The sequence below is a fragment of the Pongo pygmaeus genome, chromosome 8, assembly GCF_028885625.2.
Source record: "Pongo pygmaeus isolate AG05252 chromosome 8, NHGRI_mPonPyg2-v2.0_pri, whole genome shotgun sequence".
NCBI lineage: Eukaryota > Metazoa > Chordata > Mammalia > Primates > Hominidae > Pongo > Pongo pygmaeus.
This window is the reverse complement of record NC_072381.2, coordinates 106,876,485-106,899,793: the sequence shown is the minus strand read 5'-3', so window position 1 is coordinate 106,899,793 and position 23,309 is coordinate 106,876,485. Positions and strand designations below refer to the sequence as shown.

At 50.7% G+C, this 23,309-nt stretch overlaps 2 protein-coding genes and 1 non-coding gene across 6 annotated transcripts in view; 1 reads left to right on the top strand and 2 right to left on the bottom strand.

Annotated features, from left to right (window-relative positions):
* Positions 1–14,626, top strand: part of FBXW4 (F-box and WD repeat domain containing 4) — an 85,709-nt gene extending 71,083 nt beyond the window's left edge. For all 4 annotated transcript variants that reach the window (XM_054503095.2, XM_054503093.2, XM_054503094.2 and 1 more), the window contains 3 exons: positions 12,806–12,946; positions 13,523–13,664; positions 13,882–14,626. In XM_054503095.2, coding sequence (XP_054359070.2) covers positions 12,806–12,946; positions 13,523–13,664; positions 13,882–14,001 — 403 coding nt within the window. In that variant the 3' untranslated portion in view covers positions 14,002–14,626. The remainder of the gene's footprint in view (positions 1–12,805; positions 12,947–13,522; positions 13,665–13,881) is intronic.
* Positions 1,224–1,330, bottom strand: LOC129006976 (U6 spliceosomal RNA). The gene has a single exon (XR_008492162.1). It is a non-coding gene; the product is annotated as a U6 spliceosomal RNA (small nuclear RNA).
* A 1,004-nt stretch (positions 14,627–15,630) lies between the features above and the next one.
* The window catches only part of DPCD (deleted in primary ciliary dyskinesia homolog (mouse)), a 22,125-nt gene continuing 14,446 nt past the window's right edge, over positions 15,631–23,309 (bottom strand). The window contains 2 exon segments of the mRNA XM_054503107.2: positions 15,631–15,926; positions 16,359–16,461. Of these exon segments, the coding sequence (XP_054359082.2) occupies positions 15,822–15,926; positions 16,359–16,461 (208 nt within the window). The 3' untranslated portion in view covers positions 15,631–15,821.

Here is a 23,309-nt window from a genome sequence, read left to right as displayed (position 1 = left end):
ACATAATATATAACAATCAAACCAGGAAATAGACCCTGGTACCATCCATGGACCTTTATTCAGATTGCACTCTGTGTGTGTGTGTGTGTGTGTGTCTGTGTCTGTGTCTGTGTGTGTCTAGTCCTTTGCAATTGTATCACGTGTAGATTCAGATAACCATCACCACAATCGAGGTACAGAACTCTTTGTTCCATCAGCACAAAGATTCTTCATTTACCCCTTGGTAGTCACACCCATCCTTCTCCCCTCCTCCTCTTCCCATTGTCCCTGATTCCTGGCAACTTCTTATGTGTTCTCCATCTCTATAATTTTGTCATTTTGCAAATGTTACATAAATGGAATCATACAGTATGTCACTTTTTGAAACTGGCTTTTTAAAAACTCAGCATAATTCCCTTGAGACCCACAGATGTTGTTGCATATATCAATAGTGCATTCCTCTTTATTGCTGAGTAGTATTCCATGGTATGGATATACCAAAGTTTCTTTTCCCCATTGAAGGATGTTTGGGCTGTTTTCAATTTTTTGACTATTGCAACTAAAGCTATTACAACACCTACAGGTTTTTGTGTGGGCATAGATTTTCATTTCTCTGGGATAAATGCCAAGGAGTACAAATGCTGGGTTGTTTGGTAAGTGTATGCTTAGTTTTTTACCTGCCAAGCTATTTTTTGGAGTATCTTTATCATTTTACATTCCCACCACCAATGTATGAGAGATCCAGTTTCTTCACATCCTCACCAGCATTTGGTATTTCACTATTTTTTTTCTTTTTTAAAATCTGTATATATTTATGTTTTTTAGAGATACAGGTTCTCATTATATTGCCCAGGCTGGTCTTGAACTTCTGGCCTCAAGCAATCCTCCCATCTCAGCCTCCCTAGTAGCTGGGACTACAGGCGTGTGCCACCACGCCCACCTAATTTTTTGTGTGTTTTTTGAAGAGATGGGTTTGCCATCGTGCCCAGGCTAGTCCTGGGCTCAAGCGATCCATCTGCTTAGGCCTCCCAAAGTGCTAGGATTACAGGCATGAGCCATGATGCCTGGATTCACTATTTTTAAACTATTCTAAAGGTGTTATATTTCATCATGTTTTAATTTGAATTTCCCTAATAGCTAATTATGTTAATATATTGTCATGTGTTTATTTGCCATATATTTCATATATGAATATTCTCTTTGGCGAAACGTCTGTTCATGTCTTTTGCCTGCTGGATTGTTTTCTTTTAATGGAACACTTCATGTATTTGCATGTCATTCTTGCATAAGAGCCATGCCAGTCTTCTCTGTATCATTTCCATTTTGGTATATGTGCTGCCGAGGCAAGCAGTTTGCTTTTTTTTACCATTGAGTTTTGACAGTTCTTCCTGTATTCTAGATATTAGTCCTTTGTCAAATATGTGATTTGCAAATATCTATCCCCAATCTGTAGCTTGTCTTTTTTTTTTGTTGTTGTTTTTTTGAGATGAAGTCTCACTCTGTCGCCCAGGCTGGAGTGCAGTGGTGTGATCTCAGCTCACTGCAAGCTCTGCCTCCTGAGTTCACACCATTCTCCTGCCTCAGACTCCCAAGTAGCTGGGACTACAGGTACCTGCCACCACACCTGGCTAATTTTTTGTATTTTTTAGTAGGGACGGGGTTTTGCTGTGTTAGCCAGGATGGTCTCGATCTCCTGACCTCGTGATCCGCCTGCCTCGGCCTCCCAAAGTGCTGGGATTACAGGCGTGAGCCACCGCACCCAGCTGCTTGTCTTTTTATCCTCTTAACAGGGTCTTTTGAAGAGCAAATGTTTAAAATTTTGATGGAATCTAAATTATTGACTTTTTCTTTTATTGACTGTGCCTTTGGTGTCAAGTCTAAGAACTCTTCACCTCGCCCTAGGCCCCACATGTGATCTGTGTCTTAAATGCCACATTTGACAGCACTAGTGAAGATGCACTTCTCACCTGCTTCCTCAGTTGCTGTAGCTTTGTCTTCTCCATTTTTCTCCATCTCCCTAGGAAAGCATTAGCCATAGCTTTTTTTTTTTTTTTTTAAATCCATTCTATAGTCAGTCTTCAAAATTTTTAAAACAACATGAGATGTTTTAATCAATGAATCACAGTTTTTTCCTTCAACATTCTCTTTTGATAGTCATCCAAGAACAGGGATGGGAAACTCCCTGCTTTCCCAAGCAACCATTCTGTCTTTCGGTAGCTCTGTGAGTGAGAATGCCTACCCTTTATCATGGATTGATTTGCTCCCTGAAGCTGTGATCCTGGACAAGAGACAAGCAAGTTGAACCTCTCTCCTGAAGAACAGACTTTTAAATATCTGAAAACCTTGGTTCTGCTCTTCCAGGGCCTCCTCTTCTTCAGGCCAAAAGTTCTAGGTCCTTCAGTTGTTCCTCATTAACATAGTAGATAAGTTAGCCACAGCCTTTGGCTGTAATGAAGAACTAATTCAAAGTGGCTCAAACAGGCCAGGCACAGTGGCTCACCGTGCCACAGCACCTCACCGCGCCACAGCACTCCAGCCTGGGTGACAGAGTGAGACTGTTTCCAAAAATAAAAACCAAAAAACAAAGTGGCTCAAACAACAATGGGATTATCACTATCTTAGATGACAAGGAGCCCGGAAGTTGAGTGGTTGGGTAGTTCCAGGGTTGATGGTTCAGTAGCTCAGTGAGACCATGAGGTCCCAGATTCTCTCACTTTCTGCTTTGCCACCCTGGTCAAGGTGGTTTTTGCTCTCAGGCTTGTTTAGAGCTGCTCCACCAGCTTGCAAGGCAACACTCAAAGGGAAATAGGAATAGCATATGTCCCTGTCTGGGGCCCCTTTTTAAGATGAGGAAGCCTTTCTTAGGAGTTTCCAAGCAGACTTCTCCTCACATCTAATAGTCAAAATTGTATTCCAGTACTCACCCTAAATCAAACCCTGGCAAGGGGAATGGAATGACCAGTCAAGATTCACTTCCTGGGCCAAGGGAAGAACTCAGCTTCCACCCCTGCCCCTACACATTAGCAGCAGCAGGTGTGGGGAGGGATGGCATAGAAGCTGGGTTTTGTTGGCTAGAAAGAATATGAGGAATGTCTAGATAGGTGACCTATACTGTTGGTCTCACACTGGTTTCAGGACCATTCTCACCTGAAAGTTTCTCTAATTTATCTGGTTTTATCCCTCTTGAAATGGCATGTTCATAACTGATTACTGAACAGACCAGGTGTGGTCTGATGAGTAGCAGATGCTGGCACCTCCTTCATTTTAAATCTTCTACTTCTGTTAATATAGCCAATAGTCGTACCCCACTGTTGCTAGCCTAGCTGAAACTTCCCAGGACTCCTTTTCTCTTTAGCCCCTGGGATATTGGAGCTCCTACAGTCTGTGAAACTTGTTCCCCATGAGCTCACCCTGCCAAACTCCTGCCACTGGCCCTCCTTCCTTCTGAATGGGGCTGGGGCAGAGGCAGCCCCTCCCCTGGTGCCAGGGCCAGTGTGATGGGAGGCTGTGAGGAGCCCAGGAGGGAGAACTGGCTGTGTGGCCAAACAGACCTGGCTTCCAGAACTACTGTGCCTCTTGCTGTGATCTGGGGCCCTCTGAGCTTCAGTTTCCTCATTTGTAAAGTAGAAATTAATTATCCCTACCTAACAGAACTGGTTATGAACAAAATTATTGTGAAAGAGTGTCCCATACAGTGCCTGTCACCTTGGAGGCATTCAACTAATGCAAGCTGTCTCTTTCCTGCTCTTCCTTCCCACCCAAACTAGTACCTCGGAGTTTGTGGAAGCTTCTTTTTTTCTTGAGAGACAGGGACTTGCTCTGTCACCCAGGCTGGAGTGCAGTGGCATCATCATGGCTCACCGCAGCCTTGAACTCCTGGGCTCAAATGGTCCTTCTGCCTCAGCCTCCCAAGTAGCTAGGACTATAGACATGCCCCACCATGCTTGGCTAATTTTTAAATTTTTTTGTAGAGACAAGGTCTCGCTATGTTGCCCAGGCTGGTCTCGAACTCGTTGGCTCAAGTGATCCTCCCACCTTGGCCTCCCAAAGTGCTGGGATTATAGGTGTGAGCCATTGTGCCTGGCTTGTGGAGGCTTTTAATTCTCAAAATATCCGTGTCTTAGTGACTAGTGGAGGAGGAGGTGAACCTGCTGAACTCCTGGCACAGGCAAGGCTCTTGACAATGGGCTGTGGGTCACAAAGATGGGCATTCTGATAAAAGTTTTTACTTGGTTACATAGCTGGGCCTTGTGTTTGGCATCATCACCTGCCTGGGCCCAGGATGACACACAAGCCGGGTGGCGGGCTGGGTACACCACTGTGACCCAGCATCATCTCAAATGCTGGGTAATCTTTGAATGGCCTCTTCTGCCTATGGTTGCCTTGCTGAAGGGTACTCTTCGGTACAGATTTATGGTCAGGATGGAGTTCTAAGGCACCATTTATTTGACTGTTATTCTCTTATGAAACCCCTAGATCTCATTAACCCCAAACACTGGGTCTTTATTGAAACCAGAATGGACCCTAATGAGAATGGGTATGGGACAGTGATTAGCCAGGCATGGTGGCTTATTCCTGGAATCCCAGCACTTTGAGAGACTGAGGCAGTAGGATCGCTTGAGCTCAGGAGTTTGAGAGTAGCCTGGGCAATATGGTGAGACCTTGTTTCTTACCAAAAAAAATTAAAAACAAAACAACTATGGCCTCAGTTCTTCCTGGAGCATGAGAAGAAACAGCCCTGCCCACTCTGGCCAGCCTGTGGGCTCTGCTGCTTGTGGCAGGGTTGCCCTGGGCACCACTTGGCAATGCCTTCTCTCCAGCCCCAGATTCATCCACTGGGAGGAACCAGGCTTTGTTTAAACATCTGTCCTGTCCCAGAGAAGCTTGGAGGACCAAGTGGTACAGCGATTGAGAAAAGATGCCCTGGTGGAGGCATTTGCTTTTCGTGGGAGGAAATGGATGGACAGGATGACTCTCTAGAGCTGTCTTTCCCAGAGAAGCCCAAGTAGATAATAAAGCCATGTAGAAAATAGGATTAAGGTAATGAACAGGCAGGACAAAGTTTGATCTTTCAGTAACACCAAAGCCTGACTGACAGGCCAATCCGAGAGGTGGAGCAGCATTGCCAGCAGGACTTGGGGTTGGGCGGTGAGCGGTGCTGGATGGATTCTTTGCTTTTAACCTGTCACTGCTGAAACTTGAGGAGCGCCTGTATTTTCTCTTTTATGTATGTGCTAGGGCTTGGGCAGAGAGCGAGGAGTACTGGAGGGGCAGTTTGCCCTAAGCATTGCTATACCCTGGATGATGGTGGGGGCTGGGACACACTCAAAGCTGTAGCCACCCGCTGGGCACCAGCGCTCCCATCAGGGGAGCCATCACCCACGTCTATGTGTGTCTCTCAGCTACTCACCCTCAGGCAGCCAATGCTGCTTCTCACAGAACCTGGACCCCTTTCAGGGTCACCATTGTTCCCTCAGCCCCTCATTCCATCAAGACCTCTAGAGACTGTTCTCCTTGCAGGCTGGGCTGGAACAGGGATGGAGGGGCAGTTGCTATCTGGAGCACACAGGTCAGAAGGCAGCCACAGGCACACAGCCGTTGCCTAAGTGGCAAGGAGCTTGGCTGTCCCCTTCTCCCTTCCTCTTTTTTTCTTTTCTTTTTTTTTTTTTTTTTTTTTTGAGACAGAGTCTCGCTCTATTACCCAGGGTGGAGTACAGTGGCGCTCTCCTGGCTCACTGCAAACTCCGCCTCCCAGGTTCACGCCATTCTCCTGCCTCAGCCTCCCAAGTAGCTGGGACTACAGGCGCCTGCTACCGTGCCCGGCTAATTTTTTGTATTTTTAGTAGAGACGGGGTTTACCCCGTGTTAGCCAGGATGGTCTCGATCTGACCTCGTGATCCACCTGCCTCAGCCTCCCAAAGTGCTGGGATTACAGGTGTGAGCCACTGCGCCCGGCCTTTTTCTGCCTTTCTGTCTTCTGGAGCTGGGTACCATGGGGTTAGGCCGAAGGACAGAGGATTACTATCTAAACGAGAAAGAGTCCTTCACTCAACTTTAAAGTGCCAGAATATTTCTGCTTCTGATGGTAGGTGGTCTTCAAGCGCATTCCCTAACTCCCAAGTGCCAGGAATTCCTGTACCTTCATCTTGACTGACCAAGCACTGAAGTATCCCTAGCTAGGCCCTGTGATCCCATCAGGCCCTGAGGAACTATGCCAAAGCCATCCTGCCCAAGCCTGGGGTTTGGAGGAATCAAGGCTCATCTTGTGCTCTCTGTCTGTGTTTGAGCAGGACCCTTCCTTGGCTAGGCCCCAGGGAAGGTGCCATGTGTTGATTGTGTGGGGCCCAGCTCCTGGCGGCTGGAAGGCCCAAGTGGCTCTCACTGGCCTGACATCACAAATACCCCCTTCCTCCATGGGCTTCCTCTTGCTGTGGGTTTTATTTTTTTCTGCCAAGGGGCATTTGAGATGGACCTAGCACTGGTGCCCTGAGCACAGGGCACAGCTGGGCCCCTGATAGCCTGTGGGTAGGTGGGCTTCAGGATGGAAAGCCCTTTAATCCCAGACCTGAAGGTGTCATAGTAGGTCCAGCCACAGCCACAGCCCTAAGCCCCGCTGGGATTGTGGGGTGGGGAAGCGGGTGGGGAGGTGGTTGGTGACCTGGCTGCTCCTAGGGTATTGAGTCCTTGGCCAGGTCCTGTGCTGCCCTGTGTGTGTGGCAAGCCCTGCACACATCCCATTGATTCCCCTTCCCCTTTGGGCCAGGGTCATCCCTGGTCCCCCATTACACCTCCACTTCCACCTCAAAGCTCCCAAGTTCCCCTTTTCTCAACAAAGGCAGGGGCAGAATAGGCTTCTCACCCATCCTAACAGATGTCCTAGATTTTTCTCCTCTGAGCCTGTGCTCAAGCCAACCCCATGCCCAGAATACCCCCTCTGTGCCTAATGAAACCCTGCTCGCTCTTCAGTATAAACAGCACCTCCACCACAAAGCTCTCCTTGATCCTGACCCGTGGCTGGAGTTGGTGGCCCTTTCCACTGAACACAGTGTTGGAACACTGATAAGGGCCACCTGGTCAGCCATGGCTGTGGCCTGGTAGAACTCTCCCTCTGAGCTGGGAACTGACTTTGGTATCCTGAACTGAGCACAGGATATGAATGAGTATCAGGGCATCTAATGACATTTGGAATGGTAAGGGACATTTGGCTGGAGCCCCTTCTGTCTGGAGAAGGAAGCCGTGTCCTGCACACAGGCTGGGCCGCTCTGAGGGCACTGTTAGAGCCCATCCTGCCCAGGTGTGGCTTCGTCTGCCCCGGCCCTGTGCCCCCACCCTATGCAGGGGCCTGGCCCACAGTCAGGGTGATTACGGGAACTGCCCCTCTTTAAAGTACCTCCCTTCTCCTTTGAAAGCATTACTGACAGCTTTTTTTCATTCTCTTTTTTCTTTACCTCTTTAAGGAACCCTGTAATTTCTTTCTCTTTCTTTCTCCCCCCTTAACTTTTTCTTTCTTGTCTCCTCTGTCGCCCTGAACTCTTTGAAATTGGCTCTCTGCCCACTGACACCAAACTGATACTTTGCGTTTCACTTCTCCTTATCCCTTTATGGCAACAGATGTTGAAATTTTGTATCCTTTTATCTGCCCGGCTGCCCCTTCCTGTAATTATGGCCCCCTTGTTAGCAGTACAAAGTGGGCTGCCTGGCCTTTGAGCCATTGTGTCTGAACACATGTGCGCGGGCGGGTGCTGGGGGTGTGTGCACACAGACACATGCATGTGAGAGGCTGTATGCTTGAGAAGGCCCTTCCTTCTCACCTGATGGGGCTGAGGCAAGTGAAGCTTCCATAGCTCCTCCATTGTTAATGTTTAGAACCTATCTGTCCCCTTGATTCTCTCACTGCCTCCACCAGAAGGCAAGCCTCTGGGCATCTGTGAGGTGGAAAAGCCTGCAAAGAGCTGGAAAGGGCTGGAGGTGGCCCTGGGTAACTCTTGGGGCAAGTCCTGTTGCGCAACTGTAATAGAGGATGTTGAGGGGCCAGTGATGGAGTGGCTGCATTGTCTGTGAAGGTGGGGAGTGCCACCACCCTGGAGCATATAGATCTGATCTAAGATTTACTGGGTGCGTGACCCCCTGCGCCTTCATTTTCTCATCTGTAAAATGGGGTTAAGAAACTTACCTCCAAAGCCTGTTGTGAGGATTAAATGGGCTGATATGAGTAAAACACTCAGCACGTTGCCTGGTACACAGTATGGACTCAGGATATGTGAGCTGTTGCTGCGGTGGCTACTCTGCCACCAGGTAACCTAAGCAGCCATCTCATCTGCCTCCAGCAGACACAAAGAGAACAACAGGCCCTTCAGCTTGCTTCCCTCTGTTCCCGTCATCCTGAAAGCTGCTACCAGACGGGATTTCCAGGAGCTCTGCCTTTATCATGGATTCAGGCTCTGCCCTTCCTTGCTATACGACATTGTTACTTTTTGTCTGTGACTCTTGGTTTCCTTATCTACAATCGGGGCCTGGACTAGGACAATCACTGTTTGTTCAAAAGCCTCATGGCTGTCTGCCACTCATGGAGTTCATGCCAGGTGAGGGATGTGCACCCTAAGGGCCATCCAACCAAGCCTCCAACCAAACCAGGTTGCCAGCTGCCACCAAAACAGCCTGGTTGCCCTAGCGCTGCACCTTTGTTGTTGCTGCTCCTGCCACCTGGGCCATCTCCCTATCTTGTCATTGCCTATGACACCCCTGTCTCTCAGTGAAGAATCAGTCAACACCCCCAGCCAGAAATGCTCGCTTTTCTTAGCTGCCCCCTTGTAGAACTTTCCGTTGTTCTCTGTGGTACCTACCAACTCACACTTTGATTTGTTAGTTGGATATATGTTGCAGACTTCTTTCTCTACCTGGATTGAATACTCCTTGAAGGCAGGGACAAAGTCTCTCTGATCAAGTCACAGCTTACATCTCCCTGTAGTTTCCATTAAGCACAATGCTTTGTATACAGAAGATGCTCTACTGAAGGAAGGAGGAGATAGAAGGGAGGAAAAACCTCCCATTCTCTTTGCAACCATGTTGGGCCCAGCTTATACCTTCAAGCCATCTGTCCCCTAGGCAGCAGAGATGGAGGAAGGTCAACTCTTTGTTACCTTTCCCTCCTCTCTCTCTCTCCAAAAGCCATTGTTGCATTTCAAGGTAGCACATGGCTGACAGGTGCACAGGTAAGCACAGACCCAAACAGATGCAGGAATGAGCATCCATAGGGTCTCCAGAGAACAGCATCAGGAACCCAGTAAGTTAAAAATGACTGAAAAATGGTGTGGGAGTCACGGACATGCTGAACTGTGGGCTGGGAGGTGGAGGAGGTGGTGACTCAGGAGTGCTCTAGTACAGGCGGCTGTGGGGGAGGCTGGGAGAAGTGCAGCAGGGCACCAGGCTTCCTAGCTCTGCAGACTTGGTGGGCAGGGGTAGGGTGCCAGGGACTGCCCCCTGTGCCCAGTCCAGCTTAGCACTCAGGGCCTGTCCCTGGTGGGCCATCCAGGTTTTTAGGGCCAGCCCCTACCATCAGTTAGCTGCCCCCACAAAGATGGTGATTGGTGTCAGCGTTTCATGTAAATGTCCCTCCTCTCTGACTGGCAGGAAGTTCTCTCCCTCCAGCTGCAGTAGAGTCACCTGGGCAGCAGGATGGGTTGGGCCAGGGGGCCCTGACCTCTCAGGGGTGTGGCCGCACTCTGCTTGCTTCTTCCTGTCCAGGTAGTGGGATTCCCAGGAGCAGCCTGCACACGGTCAGAGCCAAGGAAACAGGTCTCCCTCAGGCTGCCCCTCCTCAGCCTGTGTCTTACTCATCAGGCTCACACAGACGGCCCCATCTGTCTTTATGTTTCCCTGGGTGGAGAGAGAATTGCTGGACTCGACTCGGGGGAGGCTAGGGTGTGGAGGCCCCCAGCCCTTAGTGGCTCCTGGAGGCCTGGGCTTTGTCCACGGGAGTTGGAAGGGAATAGACTTTTTGTCTGGCCCTCTATAGTGACAGGCTGGCCCTTGCTCCCATCTTGGCCTGGGGCTCTGAGCAGCAGCCCTGTTCCCACACAAGCTGTGCAACAGCCAAGGCTCTGCACCCCCCTCTCGCCCCCCACAGTGAGAGGCCGAGAAGCATTCTTAACATTCTTTCCAGAGAAAAGGGGTGAAATGTCTGAATTTGGGGGGTCACCACGTTATACAAATTGCAATCTAATCGTTTTTACAAGAACACACTTGCAGTAAGAAAAGGAGCCCAGGAGGAGGGGATGAGGAGACAGACAGCTTGTTTTGTCCCCTTTTCCCCCAAAGTTTGGGGCTATTGTCGGGCCAATCTCTCCCTCTACCACAGCAGTTGAGCTAGAGTTTTCTAGTTAAATAGGTCCTGGGGTGGGGGCCGAGAAGGGCCCACGGTGCCATTTCTGTTTGTTTTCCCAAATCAAAGCCCCAGCAGGGCTCCTGTGGCACTGCTGGGTTGCTATTTGAAGAGATGGGCCTTTTCCCAGAGCCTGGTGTGTCAGTTTATGCTCTGAACTTAACCTCACGGGCACCACACAACAGAGCCTTGAGGGTCCTGGGCCCAGGGGCAAAAGAAATTGTATCTTTTTATTGGCCCATTTAAAGTGTGTGTGGCCATTTTAGAGAACCAGAGAACAGTGCAGCAGAAAGAAACTTCTCAGCCCCTGCCAGGCTGTGCGGGCAGACCAGGGTCTCTCAGGACTTGTGCTGGCCCCCAGGGCCTGGTGATCATTGGGCCCTTGGGTCTCCCCCTGAGGGTGGGGACCCCTTGGGCTGTCCTGTATTTCTGACTGCAGATACTTATGGCCATGACATTTTCCAGTGGTGGCATGAATGCTGCGGTAGGGGCCCAGGTTGGCAGCCCAGTCTGGGTGGGCCTCTTATACTGCTGTCCCTGTGCAGCCCCAAGAGTGCCCAGCTCTCCTTCCCTCTGAACCCAGGGACCAGGGTAGGCAGGTAGAGCCATGCTGGGCTTCAGTCCTCCCAACCCCCACTGCCTTTCATCTTCTATTTCAAACAAACATGAAATTACTTCTACAGATTAAAGGGAGAGCTCCTCAATCATTCCTTAAGGCCTCACTAATGGAGGGGGCAGGGCCCCCAAATGTGGAAGAGGGAGGAGAACTGTGGAGCCAAACAGCCCCTACCCAGCATGCACCCAGTATACCTGCGAGAGAGAGAGAATGACTCCGCTACACGGCTCTGGCCTGCCCAGGGTGGCTGAATCTTGGCTGGTGGTCCATCTGGGAAGGCAGGGCTTCTCTGGGAGCCAAGGTTAGCAGTCTCTGTGGGATGCTGATCTGGGGAGAAGGCCTTCTGCCTGATCCCTCTCAGGAGCCCCCCAACAGACAGAGGCTTGCCATCTTCTCCCCGCAGGCCCAGCTCTGGGCTACTGAGAGGAAGACCAGAACTTCCCTGAGGAGGCTGGTAGCAGGGGTGCTGACTTGGGGATTAATCCCCCACTGGCAGCAGCAGTGCTCCTGGCCAGGGCTCAAAGGGGGAAAGGTGGAAGGGGCAGAAAGGAACCCCCAGTCTCCTCCTTTGATTCCTTCGGCCTTCGGGAAGATGGCAGCTCTGTCGGGGAGAAGGGAGTTTGTGGGTCAGGGTCTGAATGAGGTGGAAGGATGAGAGCTGACATCTGCATTCAGACATGTGGCTGGCTGCCTTGTCTGCCTCAAGCCCTTTGCTGACATGCTACTTGGGCCAAAACTGGGCTGGTGAGCCATGAAGTCCCCTCACTCCATGCCAGGGCCTCTTACCTGGACATCCCCTGTGAAGTGTCCATGGCTTTGTTTCTCCTGTCATGGCATGGGGAGAGCCCAGCGTCTCAAGGGTAAAGGAAGCTGAGGCATCAGGCCTGGAGGGCGCCCCTTTTCCTTCATTCCCCCCAGTCATTCTGTGGAAACTCAGTACTTCTACCCATCCCCTGGCTGCAGGGATTAGTGGGTGCACTTGATGTTGAGGGGCAGTTGCTAGGGACAGGAGGCCCCCCTACATAGTTGCTAGGGGTCTGGCATCAGGGCAAAGGGTCTGCCCACTGCCGCGGTCACGGAGGGAATTACACAGTCACAAAGAAATTGTTCTTCTCAGTAATCTGCTCTCGGCCACCGGGTGGGGTGAGCAGGCTGGAGCCCCACAGGCTGGGGGCTGTGATCACAGAGGCGTGCTAGCCCCGGGCTGGGGGCCAGCTAGGCCAGGAACACCAGGGACAGCTTGCTAAGCTGCTTTCGCAGCGATTTCTCTCCCCAGACACAAAGGTGTTTACTTGTTTTAACATCTCCTGGGACTCCCCTTCTCCCTTTGTGTGGTCTTTATCCCCAATGAGGTTTGAGCCCCAGATTATAGGCAGGAATTAAGGCATTGGACTCAGGCAGCTCAGAACTGCATGACCTGCAGGATCAAGAAGTATAAAGTAACCAAGTGTGTTTGTGTGTGTGTGTGTGTGTGTGTGTGTGTACATGTGCATGTGAATGTGAGGGGGGCCGACCCCTTCAGCAAGCCCCCCATTCATTGTCCTGAGGAGGAGTGGCTGGGTGGGTGGCAGCCGGCACGCAGGTGTGATGGAGGGGCTGCTGAGGGCTGGGATGCTGGGGGAGGGGTGGGGCCTGGGACTGGTTTCAGAGGCCTCATGGCAGGGGTGAGGTGGGTAGGAATTGGGTATCTCCTCCCTCAGCCGCCTTCCTTGAGTCTCATTCTAGCTGAGGAAAGAGAACATTTCCCCAAGTTCTGATGCCCTCTGAAGGTGGAACGAATGTGTATCTCCCACGTGGAGCAGCCTCTCACTCTGTCCTTCCCTTCCCAGTGGGCAGCTCATGACACACTTGGGCAGTGACTTTCCCCCAGGGGCTGGGGTGCTAGATGTCATGTATGAGTCCCCTTTCACACTGCTGTCCTGTGGCTATGACACCTATGTTCGCTACTGGGACCTCCGCACCAGTGTCCGGTAAGTGTGCTGGGCAGGGAGGACAGGTGGTGGGGGCCCTGCACCAATCCTGGTCCTTCCTCCAGTCCTGGGTTGGCCCACGGGAGAGGGCACAGAGACTCCATGTCAGGGCTGGGAAGGAAGAGGCCTGCAAGGTCCTATCAAGCCCAGACTTCCTACACTTGGGCAGCCCTGGTCCCAGTGGCTTGGCTATAGCCAACAGGCCTTGGCAAAGGCAGGTGTTTCCCAGAGCCTCTGGAGCCGTCAGGGTACTGTCCCTCAATATTCTGTCCCAGCCTTTCTTGAGGCCGTGTTACTTCAACCTTTCTTGAGTCCAGTGACAAGTAGCTGGCCATGTGAAAACAGAAGTGCAGGCATAATCTGCTGTGTCGTCTGGGCCATGGCGAGAGAGCCCTCTACAGAAGATGCTTTCTCCCATGAAGTTCAGTTTTTGACGAATCTGATGATTTAGCCTTCTTTCTCTTCGATCCCGTAATGGCTCCTTAACGTTCCCCTCAGCCACTCTAGGCCCAAGAAAGCTGGGGTGGAGGTGGAGGGTACCCTAAACCTCCCTCTGCTTCTCCTCTTCCTGGACAGGAAATGTGTTATGGAGTGGGAGGAGCCCCACGATAGCACCCTGTACTGCCTGCAGACAGATGGCAACCACCTGCTGGCCACAGGTTCCTCCTACTACGGTGTTGTACGGCTGTGGGACCGGCGCCAAAGGGCCTGCCTGCACGTAAGTGTCCTGCCCACCTCTTCTCCAGCATGCCAGGACTCATGATTATGGGCTGCATTTGGGAGAGGGTGAGGTAGCCAAGGACGTGCCTAGAAAGGGTTGGAAGAAGCCTACAATGGCACATGTCCCTCTTCCCCTGGGCCTGGGGATCCTGGGTTAGGGCACACCCATGTCCCACTTGGAAAGCTCTTACCACTTCCTGTGCCCTCCCTTCCAGGCCTTCCCGCTGACGTCGACTCCCCTCAGCAGCCCTGTGTACTGCCTGCGTCTCACCACCAAGCATCTCTATGCTGCACTGTCTTACAACCTCCACGTCCTGGATTTTCAAAACCCATGACCGTCAGGGCCACCCCTGCCTCTGGGCCAGGGAAACCAGCTACTCAGGGACCTCTCTTGCCTGGAGGGTGCAGTGATAGCTCCTCCTCACTGCCCCACTGTGCTCCTGGGCCTGTGACCCCAGTGCTCAGGCACCTTGCACTAGAGGCTTCTGACTCCTGGGGCTTTGGAGCTTACTAGAGATGCAGTCCCTCCCAGGAACCTGTTGGAGAGGCAGGACCTGCTGCTTTAGAGTGCGGCTGAACCCGGGCCTTGCATCCCTGTTTGGCCAGAGCAAGGATCTGGCCTGGAGAGGCCCATCCTATACCCCTTATTAGAGCCATGACAGCCTACAGAGTGAGGTGAGGTGCTCCCACCTTCCCAGATGGTTCCTTTCTGCCCCTTCCTGGAAGGAAAGGTGAGGCTGCCAATAGCCCGCCGGCACCAGCCAGACCTCACCCTTGACCAACCTCTCGGGGCTGGGGGTTCATTCCTGGGGCACTGTGGCCTGGTTTTGCTTTGAAACCAAGAAAGAGCAAAGGGAACCCAGCAGTTCTGAGTGAGTTCTGAGCCAGCCCTACCTCAGGCTGGCTGTTGAGACATGCTACAATTTTCATTTTTGTAAAAATAAAGCTTGATTGTTCACAGATCTGGTTCCTCACTGGCTGAGTAGTCCTAGGAGGCGCCAGGAGAAGGGAACAGCAGACCCAAGCTCAGGGCTGTATGTGCTGCTGAAACAACAAGACCAGCCTCATGGCTCTGTGTCCCAAAGAACAAAGGTTTCTTTTTTTCAGGAAGAGTTCCCATTGACGACCTATCCCTTAGTCTTTGGGGTGTGGAGGGTCACCTGTGGGTTTGGAGAGGGGACTGTGGGAAGGGTACAGGCTGGTGGGAGCTCAGTTGTTACCTGTGGTGACCCCTACCCCAACACACACCGTTGGCAACATTATGACCCTTATTCTGGCCTTTTACTCACAATGCCTTAACATCCTGTGTTCTGTTTCCAAGGTTTCTGTTTTGTTTTTTGTTTGTTTTGTTTTGTTTTGCTTTGAGAAGGAGTCTCGCTCTGTTGCCCAAGCTAGAGTGCAGTGGCATGATCTTGGCTCACTGCAACCTCCGCCTCCCAGGTTGAAGCGATTCTTCTGCCTCAGAACTCCCGAGTAGCTGGAATTACAGGCATGCGCCACCATGCCCGGCTAAGTTTTGTATTTTACTTTTAGTAGAGACAGGGTTTGACCATGTTGGCCAGGCTGGTCTTGAACTATTGACCTCAGGTGATCCGCCCGTCTCGGCCTCCCAAAGTGCTGGCATTAAGGCGTGAGCCACTGCGCCTGGCCGGTTTCTGCATTTTTAAAACTTTTCCCTTGCCCACATATCTTCAGGAGTTTCCTCTGAGCCACTTCTGCAAGCTACGGTAGCACAGGGTCCCTCCAGCCTGGTCTTCCTCTGAGTTTGTGTAAACAGGTTGCGGGGAAAGGCCAACCCTGCCCTGCTAGGGCCATGTGTTCCCACCCTATTTTTCCTTTTTGTGGAAAGCTTTATGTTGTAGGTCCCTGGGATAGAGAAGGGAATGTCATCACACCCTCCCGAGGGAGGCCAGTGGGGTCTGGGGCCAGGCAGCATACAGAGGTGAACAAGAGGGCAGTCCCTGTGCACTAAGTAACTCAGAATGACTTTACTCAGGAAATATGACCATGACTCACTGGCTAGGAGTGCCCCATGCCCAGTTCTTAGAGACCCTTGATAGCTCCTAGAAGACAGGAGGCTGCCGTGGTCAAGAAGGGCCAAGCCTTGAAGTCTCACGGCACCCCCTGTGCTGGAGGTATAAGGCTCAGGGGCCAACTACTGGGTCTTGCAGTCCCCATCGTTGCTGTGGGCTGTCTTTATCTTCTTTAGTTCCTTCTGTAGCTCGGACTCGGCCACCACAACCTCCTTTGGCTTCTGGTACTGTGGATGGAGCCAGGAATAAGAAAATAATTCAGTCACTGTCCCTTCTCCTTCCGCACACACTTGGGGCCCCTTCTCCTTCTGATCCCCTGATTTGCACGAGAAAATTGAGGCCTATAGGAGGATTGAATGATTTGCTCAAGGTCATGTGCCTGAGTAGGAGCAGACCTTGGACCAGAAGAACCCAAGTTCAGCAATTTCCACCGCTTCCCTTTCATCCTCTACCCATTTCTAGTTGCGAATTATATGGTCAGGCTCCTCCCTGAGCCCCCTCCCTGCTCTCCCCCATGATGAATTAGAGATGCCTATTCTCCCACAAGCACACCCTAGGGCTTGGGGCTAGAACCGAGGACTCTTATGGGATGGGAAGTAGGCAGGGAAAGAGGAAGACTCTCCCTGATGCAGTGTCCAAGAAGTCTGGGTGAATCTTACAGAGATGATCAGGGTGCAGTTGGCATGGGCAAAGCTCAGCAAGGCGTCATCCAGAGGTAGCTGGTGTCTATCTAGGTCAGGAATGGAGAACTTCTTGTAGTACCTGTGGGGACACCGAGAGGCCATTGGGGCACTCGGCAAAGTGATCCAACAGCTGGGCGTCAGGCCCTCTGCTGCCTAGCTTCTACCTAGTTCTCCCACACCTTCCACACATGCAGAGAGGGAGAAGGGAAACCAGTTAGACCACCAGTATTTTAGAGCTCAGTGGCCCTGGAAAGCATAGAATGCAAGCCTTATGTCCAGTCCAGTGGCAGAAGAGCAGAACCCAGTTATAATTCTGTGATTAGACCAGGGGTTGTAGTGACTCAGTCTCAGAGCTGGGTCTCCCAAAGACAGGCAGAAGAAGCCTGGAACACACAAATAGCTCAAGCAGCTTGGGACTCCTCTACACCCAAAGCCTCATGGAGACACCAGAAAAATGGGACGTGTTCTAACAAAGGACAGAATAAGGACATTCAGATCTGTCTCCCAAAGCTGGGGCCCTACTGTTACCATTTACATGGGAGGCCCACTGAAGGCCTCAACTACCTCTTCCTCTTTTGGGGCCTTTCAAGGCCTTGTTACCCTGGCTCTACTTGTAGGCCAGAGGGAAAAGTATATCTACTAGGAGAAATCTCTTTGAGAGGATGAACCACGTTACTCATCATGGAAGCTGGACCTCTGGACTACTTGGCTAGCCCCAAGTCCCTACTCCTCCATTTTTACACCTCACACATGGTCCTTATCATCTGCAGGTGCCGGTTCAGAGACTAATGATGCCTTTTAATTAAAAAAAAAAAAAAAAAAAAAAAAGAACAGATAGCAACACCCAGTCTGTAATGTGTATAACTAGACTTTGCAGGAAATTTGACCCCCCTTACCAAAAAGGGAACTCGGGCTCAGAGAGATGAAATGTCTTGCCTTGTTTCACAGCCAGTTGTCAGTAGGGATGGGAGTCAAGATTAGAGTAAGATTCCTTGTCCCTGGTGTGATCCTTACTACACCAAAGCACAATGAATGGCCTCCTCATCTCTAACAATACACCAATTTGGCATTTTCCTTGGTGGAAATGTGGCTTAGGCTCTGGCCAGGGGCTGCTAGACCTGTCACTTGGGCAAGGCATCACTTTCTGCTGCAGAGGTTGTATGGGCTGTGAAGGGAAACACCTCAGGCAGGTACAAACAAACTCAAGTGAGAGGCCTGGGGAGGATGGGGCTTTTAGTACTTCAGAGGGGCCTGGTCCTTGTAGTGACAGCTACCCTGAGTCCACTTCAAAAGCCCCTATGCCCTGGGGACTCAGAGAGTTGACATCAATGCAGCACTTCTGCCCCCGTCCTCCCTGCCCAAATCCCTCCGTTCAACAGAGGCTCTCGGGGCCCCTCTCCTCCCAGGTTCCCCACTCCCCACCAAGGTACTGGGACCCATGGCAGGAAAAGAATGTTTACTTAAAGGCTGACAGTTCAAAAGGAGTGGGGGCTGGGGGATCCTAATGGCATTGCAAGTTGCTTTATTTTCCAAAGCTCTGCCCCAGGGAAAGGCGATCCATCTGCCTGCAAACCGGGGATGGAATGCCTGCCTCATCCTCTTCCTAGCCAGCTCAGGCTGAGGGCTCTTCCTGGGGCCTTTGGTCTGGCCAGCAAAGGTGGCAGACACTGATAATAGGGGAGAGTCAAAGGTTAAACAGCAGAGATTAGATGAACACAAAGACTTGTTAGGAAGTGTTAACATCTTCCCTGCAAATATACACAAAAAGCAGAACCAGGAGGGAAGCAGCCCAGCAGAACCATTCCCTCAGGCTGGGGCAGTGGGACCGGAAAATGAATCCCAGGGCTTGGCCACAACAGCAAGGACAGGATCAGAGGGAACTTAAGGTGCATAGCTTGCACCTGCTTTCCTTGAACTACTCCTACCACCAGACAAGAGGAATGGAGGCAGAGCAGGTGGAGGCTCAGCTTGGTTTTGAGTCTATTGTAATAGATTTAGGTTATTGGTCAAGGTTAAACAACTTCTTAGAAGCTCCCGATAAGCTCAAGGGAGTAGGAAGCATCTGCCTTTTCTCCTCCTGGGGCAGCCCACCCACTTCTCACACCCATTCCCCCAGACACAGGGTTTTTCCATGATAGGTACTGTACTTGACTTTCTCACCAGCACCTGGACAAGAGAGAGACCCACTGTGCTTCTGGAAGGGTCATAATGTTCAGCCTCAGGCAGCTGTAGGTAGGCAGCAAACATTTATTGGGCATCAACTGTGTCCCAGGCCTTGAGCTGTGAGCTGGGGATTTAAGGATGAAGAAGAGGGCAGGCCTGGTGACTCACGCCTGTAATCCCAGCACTTTGGGAGGCTCAGGTGGGAGGATCACTTGAGGCCAGGAGTTCAAGACCAGCCTGGGCAATATAGCGAGACCCTGTCTCTACAAAAAATTAAAAGGATGAAGAAGAAACAAGGCCTCCAGATGCAGTGGCTCACTCCTGTAATCCCAGCACTTTGGGAGGCTGAGGCGGGCAGATCACTTGAGGCCAGGAGTTCAAGACCAGCCTGGCCAACATGGTGAAACCCTGTCTCCACTAAAAGTACAAAACTTAGCCAGGCATGGTAGCAGGCGCCTGTAGTCCTAGCTACTTGGGAGGCTGAGGCAGGAGAATCACTTGAACCCAGGGGGCGGAGGTTGCAGTGAGCCAAGATCATGCCACTGTACTCCAGCCTGGGCAACAGAGCCAGACTCCATCTCAAAAAAAGAAACAAGGCCATATCCCTGCTGATCAGACCTTGTTTTGTTTCTGCTAAAAGCTGAACCCTTACAGCAGGATAGTTCCCTGGCTTCCTGCAGATGCCCCGCTCTCCCCCATTCCCACCTCCCTTCAATGTTCTATTTCAGCCATACAATGAAAGATGACATTTTAAAAGCTTATTCTGTGCCAGGTTCTAAACACATTTAATTGTCAAAACAACTGTCTCAGGTTGGTTACTTCTATTATCCACTTTTAAACAAAAGGAAACTGAGGCCCAGAAAAGTTAGATATCTTGCCCAACTCACAAAGCTGGTAAACAGAGAAGCCCATATTAAAGTGAGAATCCCCCAAATCTCCTGACCCCTCCATGTCTCCACATTCTCACCACAAAGTAATAGCCCGCCATAGTCTAGATTATTTGCATTTGTCCAACGATGGGGCAGATATTGAGGTGGGAGGTGGGGACGTTCAACAATGAACAGGTTGTCTCCCCTGGGGTCTGAACACTCTGCGGGTCCCCTGGGTACTCTCTCCAACACATCAGTGGCCTTCCTTTCTGAATGTCAAAAGTCTTCAAAAGATGTATGTGGAAGTAAAGACTTGTAGCAGAACTCCTGGCCCTGCCCTGTGACCCTGGACAGGTCACTTAATTTCTGGGCCTGTTTCCACATTCCTTCTTTGAATAAAAGAGCTGCACTAGATGAACTTGAAGTCAATGTCAAAGGGCCCAGAACAGGCCAACTCTGTACCTGTCTTCTCCCTGTTCTACAGACGACTCCTCCATTTTGGCTATTTCAGAAATGATCTACTGCCTCCCACCACTCTCTACTGTATCCCCTCCCCAATCCAGCCCTTCAACCCAAAAGGGAACCAGAGGCCAGGCCCTCAGAGGGAGAGAGACTCTGGAGGCTGAAGGCAGGAGCAGGGCTGCTGTGGACAATCACTCGGGTCATGCCTCACATACCTCAGAGGGGGTGCCATGCACACCTGCACACCGCATGGCCAGAGGGGTCCAGAGAAGCCTCCAACCAGTCCGCCTTTAGAAAAGCAGCAAGCAAATCTTCTTAAACATCAAGGCGCTGGCCAAACTTGGCACCCCCACCCACAGCTGCCCCCTGCTAGAGAGTCACAATCACACACACATACTAAAGGCTCTCAGCCCCACCAAAGAGAAGCCTGTTTAATCCAGAGTTTCTTAAACTTATTTGACCACAGAATCCTTTTTTCTAGTGAAGCCTATTAACACCTCCCACAGTGTTAGTATCACCGATGTCAAATCAGCCAAGCTCCCCTCAGATTCCAATTTCCAAAGAACTGTTGAGGACCTGCTTCAGGCCAGCCATTGTGCTGGCCTGTACATATATGATTTCATCAAATTCCCCAAAATCTGTGAAGTAGCTGTGAGTCTTCTCTGATAGATGAGGAAACCTTGCCTAAATTCTACAGCTAATAGTGGCAGAGGCCAGACTTAACCCAACAACTTCTCACTCCTGCACCCCGGCTCATTCCACTTACAGCGGCCAACTTCCAGGCTGAGGCTAGGAGCCCTCTTTCTGCACAAACGTTATTATCAGGAATAGATGGTCCAACACTGGGATCCTGAAAGCACTTTTTTCCTTCCCTGATTCATCCCTCACTAATATGTGAGGCCAAGGACATGATACACTACAATCAATTCCTTCAAGTAAAGTCACCAACCCAGCTCTTCAGAGACAAGGCAAGTATGGGTAAAGAAACTCTGGCTTTGGTCAGTAACCACATTCCAGAATATTAGAACTGGGGCAGGTATGGAACCTCCAGGTGAAGGAAGAGGTCAAATCAGAGAGAAATGCCATGATGTGGTGGAAAGTGCAGATGCCTGGGTATCAAGAGAGACAGTCACTAACTTTCCTTTCAGCAAGCTGGTTCATCGTGCTGACTTTATATATACATTTATATAATCATCTATAACACAAGAATAAAAGTATGGATCCTGTCCACCTCCCGACAGAATGATCATCAGAAAACAGATTTTAAATGTACTATATCCTTAAAAAGCTAAACACTGTGGAAGGGAGTAGCCATTGAATTTTTGGCTTCTGGCCAGAGGCCACACTTCCCAGCCTGCCAGAATGGCCACCCTGGTCTGGGTGTGGTGGCTCATGCTTATAATCTCAGCACTTCAGGAGGCCAAGGCAGGAGGATCACTTGAGCCCAGGATTTTGAGAGCAGCTTGGGCAAAATGGAGAGACCCTCAACGCTACAAAAAAAATTTTAAACTTAGCCAGTTGGGTGGTATGCGCCTATAGTCCCAGCTTCTCAAGAGGCTGAGGCAGGAGGATCCCTTGAGCCCAGGAGTTCAAAGCTACAGTGTGCTATGATTGTGCAAGAAGTGGACTCTAGCCTGGGCAATAGGGCAAGACTCCATCTCTTTTTTTTTTTTTTTTTGAGATGGTGTCTCACTCTGTCACCCAGGCTGGAGTGCAACGGCATGATCTTGGCTCACTGCAACCTCTGCCTCCTGGGTTCAAGCGATTCTCCTTCCTCAGCCTCCCGAGTAGCTGGGACTACAGGCATGCGCCACCATGCCTGGCTAATTTTTGTATTTTTAGTAGAGACAGGGTTTCGCCATGTTGGCCAGGCTGGTCTTGAACTCCTGATCTCAGATGATCCACCTGCCTTGGCCTCCCAGAGTGCTGGGATTACAGGTGTGAGCCACCGCGCTCGGCCAAGACTCCATCTCTTAAAAAAAAAAATAAAAATAAAAATAAAAAAGAATGTCTATGCAGGCTGTAGCCCTTGATGAGAAATAAATCTCTCCCTTCTAAATTAATAATAATAATAATAAAGGAATAGCCATTGAGTTCTATATAATTAATGGGAGTAAAGGTATAAAACACATTCCTCCAGGTAGAAGGTAAAAATGCCACTAGGTTCGGGAACGATCTGGCTAAGGGTTCAGTGGCCTCTAGGTTACCTCCCAACAGAGAGACTTGAGGAGGGCAGGGATGAGCCAGGCTGGGACACTGGACCACAGGCTCAGTGTGGGTTCCAAAGTGGGCCCTGAAACACTCCTCTGTCTTCTATGGGAATCCAACCCTCAGCCCTGCCCCTCCAGGGGCATCACTCCCATCCCACCTGGCCTCACCCATCATTTCAAAAATGTCCAACAACCCCCGCTTGCCTTGAGAGCTAGCCTGGGCCTCCAGCCATGGAGCTCCTGGCCAACAGCGCCACCTATGGCTGGATGTGCGCAGGAGATGGGACCCAGAGGATCTGCCGGCAGATGAATTTTTTGGTGAGCTAGCTAGCCTCTTTCCTCACTCCCTGGTAATCACATTTCTGTCTGATATCTGTATTCGACAGTGACCTCTGGGGGACAAAAAAGAGGCAGCAGCCAGCTTCACAAAGTGCTGGGCTGCAGATTCAAGTGCTATCAGAAGCACTTTTGTTCCCAGTTTGGACCCAAGGCCTCTTCCGCCAGGGAATGCTTGCTGAAGCATGGAGTTTGTTCTCCTACAGGCAATTTCTCTGTTGTCTGAAATTGCTAAATTCCACTTTAGGCAGTGACTCCTGTTAATGATGAGAACAATAACGGGAATAAACTGCCTCTTATCTGAGGGCTTCAAAGTGCTTTATAAACACAAACCCTTATTATTATGACTTTATATTTATAGACAAGGCCCACTGCAGGGGCTGCTGGCTGCGTGTACAGCAATAATCCTGAAATTAGTTCATCCATCTCTACCCTTTCCCCTGTCCTCTTAACCCTGCCAAAGCAATGGGATATGGGGGTCACAAGAGGATGGCAGCACCCAGGGCTGTGATGGGGGAGTCTGGGAGCTACCCTGCTTCCCTGTGGGCCTCGTGGGCCTCAGGGAGATGGAAGGGGAGACTGGCACCACATCACCTGAGGAGATGCACAAGGAGCTGGGTCCCCATTACTGCATGTAAAGCAGGAGATGGGTGGGGGCATCCCCATGAGGCATGTTGAATGGCTTCACAGCTTGCAGACAGGTAACTTATAAAACCTCCCATCTCGATGCCCAAATCTATTTTGTGGGAGTTGGCCCTAGACTGTATTCGCTTTAGCCCAGGTCAAGATTGATTCATTTCAGGGCCATTCCCTTCAGGCCTCACACAGGGCATTTCTCTTCTCCTGTGATCAGTCAGGGCTCCACAAACCTAAAAGAGATCAATGCA